At 39.2% G+C, this 14066-nt stretch overlaps 1 protein-coding gene across 2 annotated transcripts in view; it reads right to left on the reverse strand.

Moving 5' to 3' along the window:
* Positions 1 to 508: 508 nt before the first annotated feature.
* Positions 509 to 14066, reverse strand: part of LOC147482174 (uncharacterized) — a 28433-nt gene continuing 14875 nt past the window's right edge. Inside the window, exons 14-16 of one of the 2 annotated variants that reach the window (XM_086575339.1) lie at positions 12313 to 12387; positions 8975 to 9010; positions 509 to 800 (exon numbers count right to left, since the gene is read on the reverse strand). In XM_086575339.1, the coding sequence (XP_086431465.1) occupies positions 735 to 800; positions 8975 to 9010; positions 12313 to 12387 (177 nt within the window). In that variant the 3' untranslated portion in view covers positions 509 to 734. Of the gene's footprint in view, positions 801 to 8254; positions 8658 to 8974; positions 9011 to 12312; positions 12388 to 14066 lie in introns of those variants that run through there. The other variant, XM_086575338.1, reaches the window with a different exon arrangement.

Raw genomic sequence — 14066 nt, forward strand, 5'->3', positions numbered from 1 at the left:
CTTTTCCCTCCAATGCCTTTACCTGAAGATACAAAGTCTAGGCGTGATAAAAATCTATGGTGTCTTTTTCACAATGACTTTGGCCACGAAACTGAACATTGCAGATCTTTACGAGGAAAGATACAAAAGCTAGTAGAGAAGGGACAGCTAGAGGAATTCTTAAGCACCAAAAATGCTCAACAAAATTTGTCAATCTCGGGTTACAACGCCATCAAAGCTGGTCACATCAGAATCAATAACATGTCACGCACAAAACAAAAATATGAGCAAAGAGAAAAGTTCGGATTTTTACCTGAATTATATCACATATATAGCTTCGATTTTATTGAACTCACATAGAAACCATCAAACCTAGCCTACTGTGTTTTACTGACAGAGACCTAATTAGCACCATCACCTTCATTACGGTGCTGTCGTTATCACAACTTATATTGGTCTATGGCGAGTGCAGTGTGTCATGATAGACACTGGAAGTTCTGCTAGTGTAATTTTTGCAGGTTGTTACAATGACATGAAACTTTCAGAAAATTTGATTATCACAGATAACAACCCAATAATCGGTTTTGATGGAACAGCATCAACTCCGGTCGGAAGAGTTTCTTTACCAGTCAAACTCATGGATAATGCGGTCAACATTGATTTTCTTTTAATGAACTGCAAATCTTCCTACAATGCAATTTTAGGTAGGGATATGATTGGCTCCACTGTATGGGTGCTGTTGTCTCTACCCTCCACTAAGCAGTGAAATTTCCATCTCTAGACAAAATTTGCCAAATATGAGGAGACCAGATGGCTTCTAGCTGTTGTCACAAAAAAATATTAGATGATTACCGTCAATCTGATATGTATGGAAACACAATTTTAAGCAATTCACAAGAAGTCATTCAAGCACAATCAGAACCACAAATAATCTGTTCAACCATATCATCAAGTGAAGGACCACCGACTATAGACCGCCTTTTAGAAGTTCAGATTGGAGAGTCTAGCAGAGAAACAACCTTCATATCAGCTGAGCTGTCAGAAAATGAACAAAGGGAAATGGTTACTCTACTCATAAAGAACAAGAGCATTTTTGCTTGGTCTTTGGAGCAAATGCCAGGTATACACCCAAATGTTGCCTGTCACAAGCTTGACATTGATACAAGTGTTAATCCTGTAAGAAAAATTCCCAGACGTATGGCTCCTGATAGAAAGTTGAAGGTTAAAGAAGAGATTGATCGTTTACTCTCTGTCAATTTTATTCGACCAATTTCATACCCTAGATGGTTGTCCAACGTGGTAGCAGTGCCGAAGAAGAACGACAAGATGAGAGTATGCATCGACTTCACCAATCTTAACAAAGCCTGCCCTATACATCCATTCTCTTTTCCGCGGATATCAGAACTTGTTGATACTACATCTGGATTTCCACGCCTATCATTTATGGACGCTTCTTTAGGATACTATCAGATCCGTTGTCTGGTCAAGACCAGGAATTAACATCATTCATAATTGATCAAGATATTTTTTGCTATCAAGTGATGCCTTTCGGGTTTAAGAATGTTGGCGCCACTTACCAGCAAATGATCAATACTATATTTGGAGACATGCTAGGCAAGATTATGGAAGCATACATTGTCGATATGGTTGTTAAATCCAAAACTAGTAGTGATCATTTGGTAGACTTACAAGAAGTATTCACAAGAGTGGAAAAGTTTAATATGCGGCTCAATCCTTCAAAATGCTCTTTTGGCTTAATCTCAGGGAAGTTCTTGGGCATTTCATCACACCTTGGGCATTTCATCATACCAATATGTTTATATGTCATTGATGTTTAATTTCATCACACCATGGTCTAATTACTTTAATGGTTAATATGGTTCAATTTCTTTTTCCTATTTTTTCTTTGCCACATCCAATAAATTTCATATGGCAAAGAGGGGGCAATGTACGTACCTCCACATTCGTACCCTAACTAATGACTTAATTAGGGACTTAGTCTTTACATTAAGTCTAAGAGACCGATCCTTGGTTACTTGGACGGCTCAAGTCTTAGCTGCATACCTGGACGGCTTACATGTCCACTTAGCCACCTGGACGGTTTACGGTTCCAGTTAGCCACTTGGATGGCTCACATGTCCACTTAGGCACCTGGACGGCTCAAAGCTCTAGTTAGCCACTTGGACGGCTCACATGTTAAGTTAGACATCTGGACGGCCCACAGGTTCAGTCAATCACCTGAACCGGTCACATGTTCAGTTAACCAGTCCTTGTGCTCTTAGAACTCTTATTTTCTATTTCTATAAATAGAACTCTTCACTTAACAAAAAACAAAGTTTTTGGGGACTTGATTCTGGAAACATATTCTAGATACGTAGACAACCATTAAAGGCACAATCTCACTCTTTATACAACATCTTCCCTTGCAGAATTCATACCCAAACAGTTATTACTAGTCTACAGGATAATCGCTATTCTGTTTGGCTTCAAAGAATCAGCAAGCTTACTGTTACTGAGGCTGTCAAATAGGTTATACTGCACCAATCTCCATATTTAGATCGAGTAATCTGCCTTGAAAAAAACTTAGCAAGTGAAACAGAGCTTAAGTTTTTTTGCTTAGTATGTTGTGCCATTTTATTGATAATATATGAAAAAAATATATTAATAAGAACAAGAGAAAAACGGAGGAAAGACTGCATACTATAAATAATATAGCAAACCTATTGGATAATCGCTATTCTGTTTGGCTTCAGTTGGTATCAGACGCTTTTTTCATCTTCCTGGGGTTATATTTCATCAGTTTCAATGGCTGTTGGTCGTGGTAGTCGTAGGCAAGTTCCGAACGAGGAAGTCTAATGTCGTGATCGTAACATTCAGGACGTCATGATTGAAGATTTGCAGAGTTAACCCAGCGTCTAAGGGCGCAGGATATTGGTGATCGTGAGATCGAAGATCACGATTCCAATTCCAGTTTTGAAAACCTATATCACAATGAGGCTCGCTTTAGAGTTGACCATAGTAGGGATTTCAAAATAGATCTGCTTGAGTTTTCAGGTACGTTAGCTGCCGAAGGATTCATCGATTGGTTGAATGAACTAGAGCGTATCTTTGATTATAAGTAAGTTCCAGATCGTGTCAAAGTGAAATTGGTCGCCATCAAACTCAAGGTAGAGCATCTGCATGGTGGAAACAGTTGAAGCGGTCACAACACAAGCAAGGCAAGGCCAAGATCACTGATTGGGCGAAGATGAAGAAGAGTATGCAGGGTCACTTTCTTCCTTTTGGCCACACTCAAACCTTGTTCCAACGACTTCATTCGTTGAGGCAAGGCGCAATATCGGTTGATGAATATATAGAGGAATTCTATCAATTGATTGCCCGTAATGATTTATTTGACACAAACGAACATACTGTGGCGCGGTATTTAGGGGGATTATGCCAACCTCACCTCTACAGGATGTCCTTAGCCTTCACTTAATGTGGACCGTTTCTGAGGCATACCAGCGTGCACTTGTTGTCAAGAAGCAACATAACAGGCGACCCATGTTTCGAGGGGAGCCCAACAGTCGACCAATTCGCCCTCAAGAACTTGGTCTAGCCCAGTAGCCACCGACAGGTAATCCTAGTTCTACTATTCGGTGTTTTAGATGTAGTGAACAGGGTCATAAATCGAATGCTTGTCGGAAACCTCCTAGTTTTCAGAAGGGTAAAAATCTCTTAATTGAGGAAGGCATAGCCGACGACACTGAGGAGATGAGAGAGCCTGAGTATGACGATGATGAAGATGATGTGTTGTATGGAGATGGCCATGAGAATCTGGTCGTTAGTAAGAGTCTCCTAATTCCCAAGGGTGAATCAGGAGACGATTGGTTGAGAACCAATATTTTCCACACAACCTACACAGTTGCCGATAAAGTCTGCAAAATGATCATTGACATTGGTAGTTGTGAGAACATAGTGTCTGAAGAAGTTGTCCAGAAATTACAGTTGAAGACGGATCGTCATCCCCAGCCATACAAATTATCATGGTTGAGTAAAGGCACTGAGGTAATAGTAGATAGGCGCTGTCTAATTTCTTTTTCAATCGGCAAGAAATATTTTGATAATGCTTGGTGTGATGTTGTAGCTATGGATGCATGTCATGTATTGTTATGTAGACCTTGGCAGTATGATCACAATGTTGTTCATGATGGGCGGAAAAATACATATTCCCTCATCATGAAAGGGAAGAAAATTGTGTTGGCACCTCGTTGGGAAGGACCCATTCCTGCCCCGTTAGCCAATAGTACTACATTACTTTCTATGTCCCAATTAAGCGTGGAGCTGTAATCTATGCTCTAATGCCTTGTGGAACTAGTGCAGCTAACAATGTGACTTCCGATTTACCAACAGATTGAAGTGCAACAGCTACTAGCAGAGTTTTCTGACATGATGCCAGAAGATCTTCCCCTTGGGCTACCACCTATGAGGGATATTCAGCATCAGATCGACCTTGCATGTTCCCGGCTCGAGTTTGCCTAATCTACCAGACGTTTCGCCTTAGTCCCAAAGACTTGGAAGAGTTGCAGCGACAGGTGGTAGAGCTGTTAGAATGAGGCTACATCCGTGAGAGTATGAGCCCATGTGCAGTCCCTGCCCTGTTAGTGCCGAAGAAAGATGGCTCCTGGCGTATGTGTGTTAATATAGTAGAGCAATCAACAGGATCATAGTGAACTACATGTTCCCAATTCCCCGCCTAGATGATATGTTATGCAAAAAATGTTTGAGGTGAATTGTGATGCATCTAAAATTGGCATTGGAGGTGTTATGAGTCAGGAGGGGCGACCCATAGCTTTTTTCAATGAAAAGCTATCATGATCAAAGAAAAATGACTCCACCTATGATCTGGAATTCAATGCCATAGTTCAGTCCCTGAAGCATTGGCGACACTACCTAATACAGAGGGAGTTCATTCTTCTCACTGACCATGAGGCCCTAAAGTATATAAATGGCCAGCACAACTTGAATCGACGGCATGCCAAGTGGGTGGCGGACTTACAGGAGTTCACATTCTCACTGAGGCACCAAGCAGGCACCTTGAACAAAGTCGTCGATGCCCTGGGTCGTCGTACGTTACTCCTCACCACCATGCGCACTAGCGTTGCAGGATTTGAGGCCTTCACTGATATGTATGAAGCAGATCCTTCCTTCGGGAGGATAATTCAGGAGGTAACTAACGGTCAACGTCATGATTTTATTGTGCATAATGGTTATATGTTTCGTGGTCTACAGTTGTGCATTCCAGATTGTTCCCTAAGGTAGCAGATTATCAGTGAACTTCACAACGAGGGTCACTTTGGGCGAGATAAGACATTGGCCCTGATCTCTTCTGACTTTTATTAGCCCAAACTGTCCAGTGACGTGGCTCATTGTGTGGATCGTTGTTATGTGTGTCAACGGTCCAATGGAGTTCTCACCAATGCGGGTTTGTACACTCCTTTACCTGTTCCTGAAGCCCCATGGCTCGATGTCAGTGTGGACTTTGTGTTGGGTTTACCCCGTACCCAACGGTCTTCAGATTCTATTTTGGTTGTGGTTGACAGATTCTCCAAGATGGCTCATTTTGTACCTTGCAAGAAGACAATGGATGCTAGCCGGATCGCTCATCTTTACTTTAAGGAGATTGTGCGTTTACATGGTGTTCCTCGATCAATTACTTCCGATTGTGACACCAAGTTCATAAGTCATTTCTGGAAAAGTTTATGGAGTAAACTGGGTACCCGATTGAATTTCAATAGCGCCTACCACCCACAAACAGACGGTCAGACTGAGGTGGTGAACTGAAGTTTGGGCAACCTTTTAAGGTGCTTGGCAAGAACTAAACCGAAGCAGTGGGATCTGGCATTACCGCAAGTTGAATTTGCTTATAACAGATCGAAGAACAGAACCACAAGATTGAGTCCATTTGAGATTGTCGTTCGTTAGAACCCATCTGGGACGTATAGGTCATTTGAATCCTAAGGCAGATGAAACTGCAAAACATCTTCGGGGTATCCATGAGCAGGTGAAACTGGCCCATTCATGAGAACAATGGCAAGTACAAGCTTCGGGTCGACAGCCATCGTCGTCAGATACTTTTTGATGTTGGTGATTTTGTTTGGGCGGTATTAACTCGTGACCGTTTTCCTGTTGGAGAGTATAATAAGCTTAAAGAGTAGAAGATTGGACCCTGTGAGGTACTACAGAAGATCAATGATAACACATACCGGTTGCGCCTACCCAGTCATTTGAAGACTTCTAATGTCTTTAATGTGAAGCACCTGAGTCATTGTTTCGTGGAGTCTGATACTACTACTGTGAACTCGAGGACGAGTTCTTTCCAACCTGGGCCGACTGATGCAGGAGGATCCGAGTCAGATGATGCTGAGTTGACAGATTGCACATTGATGTCACTAAGTATCATGAGTTAGCAGATCAGTGCAAAGATGGCAAGTGATCAATGATAACGCATACCAGTTGCGCCTACCCAGTCATTTGAAGACTTATGATGTCTTCAATGTGAAGCACTTGAGTCATTGTTTCGTGGAGTCCGATACTACTACGGTGAACTCAAGGACGAGTTCTTTCCAACCTGGGCCAACTAATGCAGGAGGATCCGAGTCAGATGATGCTAAGTTGACAGATTGCACGTTAATGGCACTAAAGTATTATGAATTGGTGGATCAGCAAAAATATGACAAGTAACCGTGATATTTTCGTAATTGGGGTAAGTGTTTTGGTATTTTGGCCATAACTTTGGCTACTGTTGTCAGAATTAGGCGTTTGACCCCAATTCGAAAAGATCTCGACGGCACGCACGCTGTCACCACTAAACTACGCTATGTGGTAGCCATTTTCGAGGTCAAAATCCACTGTTTTCCTTTCCAAATTTATCATTTTAGATTTTATTTTCTTTTTACCGTTTCGGAAATAAATCTGAAACCGATTTGGGCTAGATTTTTGGTAGATTACTTCTGTTATTATCTAATTAATTTTAGTAGGAATAATATTCAGATTTAGAATGTTTTATAGCTATAAAGTCCGGCTTGTGGGCTAATATTGGATCATTCTTGATTTTATTAAACTTTAATAGACATTAGAAACGATTTTCTGTGCGTATTTAGGGCAAAACTCTTGTGTTTTCCCCTGTTTATTATCTATTATTACTAGTCTACATGATAACCACTATTCTGTTTGGCTTCAAAGAATCAGCAAGCTTACTGTTGCTGAGGTTGTCAATAGGTTGTACTGCACCAATCTCCATATTTAGATCGAGTAATCTGCCTTGAAAAAACCTTAGTAGGTGGAACAGAGCTTAAGTTTTTTTGCTTAGTATGCTGTCCCATTTTATTGATAATATATGAAAAAAATACATCAATAAGAACAAGAGAAAAACAGGATTGCGTACTATAAATAATATAGCAACCCTACTAGGTAGCCTCTTATATCATCACCAATCATCTGCACAACTTCCACAACAGGTTGTGTGGACACTCCCACCCAACTGGTGATCCAATCTGGTTTACCCTCCACTAACTCAGTTACAGCAAAAGCAAGAGTTACACTAAGCTTCGAGCTTGTTGTGGTAGAAGCTAAGGCTAAGCTTAATTGGTGGAACAGAGCTAAGGCTAAAACACAACTCTTTTTTTGCTTTTCTGTCATCTATATAAAGAAAACAAGTTTCCCACTTTCAGGATAACGCTTCAAAGGTAGGCTCTGGGATGGAAGGTCTATTGAACATACACAGGAGAAAGACCATTTGGATGAGAAACTAGGAATCTTCATCTCAGACTTAGTTAGGGTTTGACTGATCCGACAACAGAGTTGGATACACAATTACGATGTAATCATGTAGCCCTCCCATTATGGATGTAACATGTATTTCAATTTCAACTTCCTGTGTGATAGATATACCTCTGCTTACCTTCAAAAAGAATAATAATACCAAGACTTGTGAAATCTAAGAAATGAAAACATCCTGCAAGCAACGCTTAAAGAAGACTCATTTAGGCTGTTAATAATCTGGGAAAGGTGCAACTTGTAAGTGGTAACAAGAATTTAAGAAAGAAAATTAAATCCAGAATGCTCAAAAAGAATACAAATTATTGCATAGAATGCTTAAATTTTAAAACCAGAAAACATTAAATGTTCAAAAAGAAGTTTATTCACAGATGGTACGGGCTACTCAACATTAACATCACTGACTAAGATATCCAAGAACAATAAAATGCTAAGACACCATTGCCATCAAAAGAAAGAATCACAAACTAAGTTCTTTCAAAAAGAATGTGTCATTATACAGTAACAACAAATAATAATCACAGACTGTATTAACAAGCAAACAAAAAAGAACAAGAAAACGAGGAAACAAAGAATCAGTTCTAGTGTTACATTTCCTACTTTTTTTTTATGGACATGTGAACTTTCTTTCCCTTCTGCGACCATGGATATCACCAATAACTACGGAAAATGTGGAGCACCGACTATTGAGGAAGATAACATCCCTTTGAAAATTTTAAACTCTGGGAATGGGATACAGGGGGGGCAAGTGACTCCATCCATAAGAGTCATACCTTCCCTACTTGTGCAAAATATTTTTTTTCTGCATCAGCAAGGCGATTCCGAAATTCTGTCCACTCACTTTGGCACCTTTCTCTCACCTGTGCTTGGTCAGTAAGGAAAGTTTAGTTTCCATATATTTTCTACCATTTTATATCTTGGTATTATAATCTAAATCAATCGGGTATACTAACGGGTAACCTGGTTTTAATCACATTACCAAATCCGAACCTGATTAAGCTAATCGGGTATACCCAAAACCCAACCCGATTAAACTAATTGGATAAATTTTATCATGCCAAAACCAAACGCATCACATTCTTCCAACTACTAGATGTTGTTCGAGAAATAAAACCCAACTATTTTGAAATCAAATAGCACCATTGAATAAACAATCAAACACAGGTATAGAACGTACCCCTTCCCATGGTGCTTTACCATTCTCTGAGTTCCCCTGCAATTTTGAGAAGTATGAGAACAAATATTTGACAGAATATTAATAGAACTGCACATTTAAAAATGCTAGAAGCTTTCATAAAACAGAATTGCAAAAAAAGAAAAAAGAAAAAGGAAAAAAGAGATAGTTCTATATCGACACTACATCGACACATGACCAGCCCTATACAAACTGAGCCCTGTATCTTTCAAGTGATTTTTTTATTTCATTTTTTAACCCTTTCTATCAAGTGAATGCTGAAGTAAAAGCCATGTGTTAGTGTAATACCTTGACAATACACTAGAAAGATACCTAAAACGGCTAAGTTTAATCTTGTCCTTAAGCATATCTCACTGCAGTTTACGTGGTAAGTTTATAAATGTAAACTGTAAAGAGTATCTTGGTGAAAGCTCTCTTCGGGACATTCCAAATTACTCCCCGATTCCTATGGGTGTGGTGAAAGTATGAAACATTCTGAGAAGCTAATTATAAGATTGATTACAATACGATAAATCAGTAATTTGGACAGTCGCTCGCTCCTCCTGTGCCTGCCTGTCACACTAAATATGTGTGATTGTCTTAGAAACAGTGAATTAGCTGAAACTACATGGTTGTCCTACTCCTGCTAGGGAACCTCGAGTAACTCCACACTGTATCGGACTGTCGTTAGGAGCTGAACAAGTGAAGCAAGTTCTGTCCTGTTTCCAAACAAGTTTTCCAAGTTTGGTTCACATAGTCAATCAGTCATGGCCCCTCCCACCTAAGTTCATTGGGGCTGTTGTGCTTTGCACCATTACATATCTGTGAGGTACGACGCTCTTTTGGTAAATATACACAGCCTCTTCCTTGGAGCTCCGAGCAATTAAAATTTGATTGGCTGGTGATATCACTAATAGGAAATACACTACCAATTTATGTGCCTTTCTAGGTGACTCAATGATCTCCAGCAGAGCAAGAAGCAGTCAGTTGTCTCCTATTCTTCAGAGGCAGAATATCAAGCTATGGCAGTTACATGGCAAAGGAGACTGCTTGGTTGCGATGTCTACTATCAACAGTCCATAGCCTCTCCCACTCCTGATTGCATATAGTTCAGTTTGCTGTAAGCGCAAAAAGCATATTGAGATTGATTGACATTTTATTCGCCACCACTATTAGAATGGTTCTCGGATTTACCTTTTTGCCCACTCAGCTACACAGCATGCCAGCTTCGATCTGAAATCCCCCACACATCATCTTCTTAAAACTCACAATTGTTCTCCCTGTATCACCATCGTCTTACACCTTCTATGATTGCCCTGGCCATTTACTGTTGAGTTGGCAACCCATTGTTACCATATCATTACCATGAAAGAACCCTAATTCCCTTCTATTCTCTTGTCCTCCCATTGCAATCACACCAAGAACAAATTAAAAGCTGTAATAGTACTTGTGTCCGGACAACTGCACAGTCCGCAACGAGAAGGCATGAAGTGAGAAAGGACCAGGACATGGACCAAAACCAAGCCAAAATCCCACCGTTCCTCTAAGATAGTGTAAGATACGGTTAATTGCAGTGAGATGGTCAAAGTGTGGAACACTCATAAACAGAGCAATTCAAAAGACCAAGCACTTAGGATGGCAAGAGTGTACACATCTTCTTTTCGGCAAAATGCACTTTGCATTAACAATATGCAACGTTTACAATATCACCCAGTCTAAGCAGCAAGAAGCTACTCGACTCAGACAAGTGACCCTAAGTACCCCAACTTACAAAGACGTACTCATCTAACAATTCCATCTCAATTCCCAATTACACATGAAGTCTACAAATTTTGCATCCTTACACGATGGATTAGCACAAGCTTAATCGAATAAAACCTCCTTGACTCTCAAAAAAAAAAAAAATGTAACAAAATATTAAGTTATTAATTACGATGAAAAATAATATCACAGAAAACCATAATAACTTTCATATTTTTCTTGGTAAAAAGTCCATATCATTAATAATTAGGCTGAGAAAAACTACAATACAAAGTCAGGTACCCTCCTATTACATAAAACTAAGCCTTACTAAGATTTTCCCACCCAAACATCACTCGATCAAAACCCACCCCTCACATTCTCACATCATGAAGAATCCACTCCAATATACAATATATGGTGTTGTAAATAACCAGATCAATATTTGCAAACTTGTCATCAAATATTGTGGAATTCCCTCTCTCCATATGCACCAACACATACACTTGCAACAGACTTCGCAATAGAATTCAACCAATCTGCGTCAAGCAATCACATTTCAGTCCACAACCTGCCCATTACTGTTTGCATGCATCCAAAACTAATCAGCAATATACTCCGAATAAAACAGCATTCAGGAAACAAATGGTATATGTTTCTTCTCCTTGCCACAAGTCAAACATCTATTTGCAATAATCTTCCCTTTCTTTTTCAAATTGTACAATGTCAATGTCCTCTTCCCATCAGAAGAGTCCACATGAAGAAGCATACATTGGATGGTACTCCTTTCATCCACAGTTTTCCATGGCCAATTCAGAATTCCAACGCCTAACTCCACTACCCTTTTCTACATAAAAACATAAGCAGAAGCTTTCACAGTAAAACCTCTTTTATCACCCGCCCATACCAATTTATACACTTCTATTTCCTTATGCTCAAAGATCCTCCAATTTCTTCCCTAGAGTGTACACTCTAAAAGACTAAAAGGTAAATAGGCCCTAAAAGCGTAAATATATTTGGAGACAAGATTAGACCTACCAAAGTTTAGGGTTAAGTATATTTTGCTTAAAATTAAACTCCATATATTAGACTGTCTCCAAGTGTACTTGAAGGTGGGATTCCCGGGACAAAAAGTGTCTTTTAGTGGTGTTAAGTACGAAAGGCATGTCTAAGTTGCATGCAGGCAGTTCTTATCTTAAACTTTAGGAGCATCCAACTCAAAAGCAGTTGGTGATGAGTGGAGAGGTCCAGAAGCTTTTATAGTATACCACAAGGCTTTAAACATCCCATGTGGGACTATATTTAACATGTCAACATGCCACCTCACGTGTGGCGTTACATGAGCCTAACACGTGACAACATACTTGGGTGGCATGGAGTAAATGATCCCTTTGGGCCAAATACAACAGTCTGCTCTGTTACCATCTTAAAATTTAAAAGCATCCAACTCAAAACCAATTGGTGATGAGTGGAGAGGCCCAAAAACTTGTATACCATATTGCAAGGCTTTAAACATCTCATGTGGGACTATACTAAACATCTCGACTTCTTAGAAGAAACTAAGAGAAAAATGAACTGAATGTAGAAGAACGATATCTCACCTGTTCTCCAAGAGAAGGTATGACTTGATGAACAATCCATTGCGAGTCAACCACACCAATCTTCTTGTGAGCAGGCTGTGCATAGTTCATAAATTAAAGATGGATGAGCAATACAGTAATTGTCCTTTACAAAATTACAGCCTTACAGTCATGGCTGATAAATAAAAACGAAATATGATATTCTTCAATAATATGAAATACACTGTCAGTTGGAAAATGATCAAAGCTGAGAAAGAATTTGTGGACAGGAATAAAAATTCTGTCAACGGAACAACACGCTCTGACGCTCCCATTGGTCCACGACTCCACATATAAAAGCACCACTTTATCTTGTTATTTCTGAAAATAAGCAAAAGTGAAAAACCCAAAAGTAACCTTCTCCTCCAAAAAAGAAAACCTTAAAAATAACCATTGAAGAGCAAAACTCCTTCATCAAAAACTCCGTTTGCTATGTTTCTACCTCGCTAACGGTTCCAATTCCTTGATTGAATCACTTGAAGAAGTCATTAATCACTTGACACCATTTCTTTGACCAAGAGAAATAAGTGTATGCCAAGTAACTTTGGAAGGAAATGGTATCAAAGCACCATTGCTTGATTGAATCACTTGAAGAAGTCATTAATCATTTGAATCAATATTTGAAACAAATCTAGAAGCTCCATTAAAAGTGTCTAATCTTAAGAACAGATCTTAAATCCACTTAAAACATAATTTTTTAACGCATCTTTAAAGCTTATTATGCAGATCAGCTCTGAATCTGATGAATCTTCCTTAAACCCCATATGACTGAAGTTTGTAGAGATTGGGATTTTGTTAGGAGGAAGACCTGCCATATTTTGGTAGATTTGTTTGGGAGAAAAGATTCTTTTGTGTTTGGGCAGTTTCGTACTTTTGGTGGAGAGCAATTTTATGATTCTTTATTACGTGGCAAGTTCTTATACGTGGACCAATGGTAGCGTGTTGTTCCATGGACAAGATTTCCAAGCTTATCCACAAATTCGCTCTCTTTCTCATCAAAGCTGGACCCTCACAAGGCACTTATCCGCTAAAATCACATTTGTAATTCCGTCTAAGAGACAAAGTGCAATTTTGAATACTAGCCAAATCCCAACATTACATTTCAAGTCAAACCAAAGTGTTCATTGAACTACTTGGCAAGCACTGAACAAAGATAACAAAGTAAATCGCATCAGAAATTTCTTGAGGGAAAGTATTAAGAAGTATATTAGCATTAGGAAAGATATTGTATCTTATGTTCAAAGATATATTTTCTTGTATCCCCAATCCCCACATATTCTATAAATGTGGATAGTAGTGTCCTAGGAAGCACGGATACCGATACGCGACACAGATATGACACGATACGGATATGCGGACACGGCATTTTTCAAAAATATAGGACACGGATACGTCATGGACACGTTTGAATAATATATATATAAATATTATATAATTGAGCATTTGTCACCAAATTCAAATTAAAATGGCAATTCATCTTTCTTCTTTCTTCATGGGGTTTTAAAAGGAAGGTTTTGAAGATTTATTCATGGAGGTTGCAGATTAAAATTAGTTAGTCAGGTACCACTTAATCACTTCATCTTTCTTCTCTTGCATCTCTTCTTAACTTGGATTTTATTTCACTTGTTTTTTTTTGTTGAAGTTCCAAAAAAAATTCTTGTATGTGTGAGATTACTATCCCCCGCGTATCCCCCATGTATCCCCCACGTGTCAGAAATTAAAAAAATTAATTATAA

Source organism: Coptis chinensis, chromosome 8, assembly GCF_015680905.1.
Source record: "Coptis chinensis isolate HL-2020 chromosome 8, ASM1568090v1, whole genome shotgun sequence".
Lineage (NCBI taxonomy): Eukaryota > Viridiplantae > Streptophyta > Magnoliopsida > Ranunculales > Ranunculaceae > Coptis > Coptis chinensis.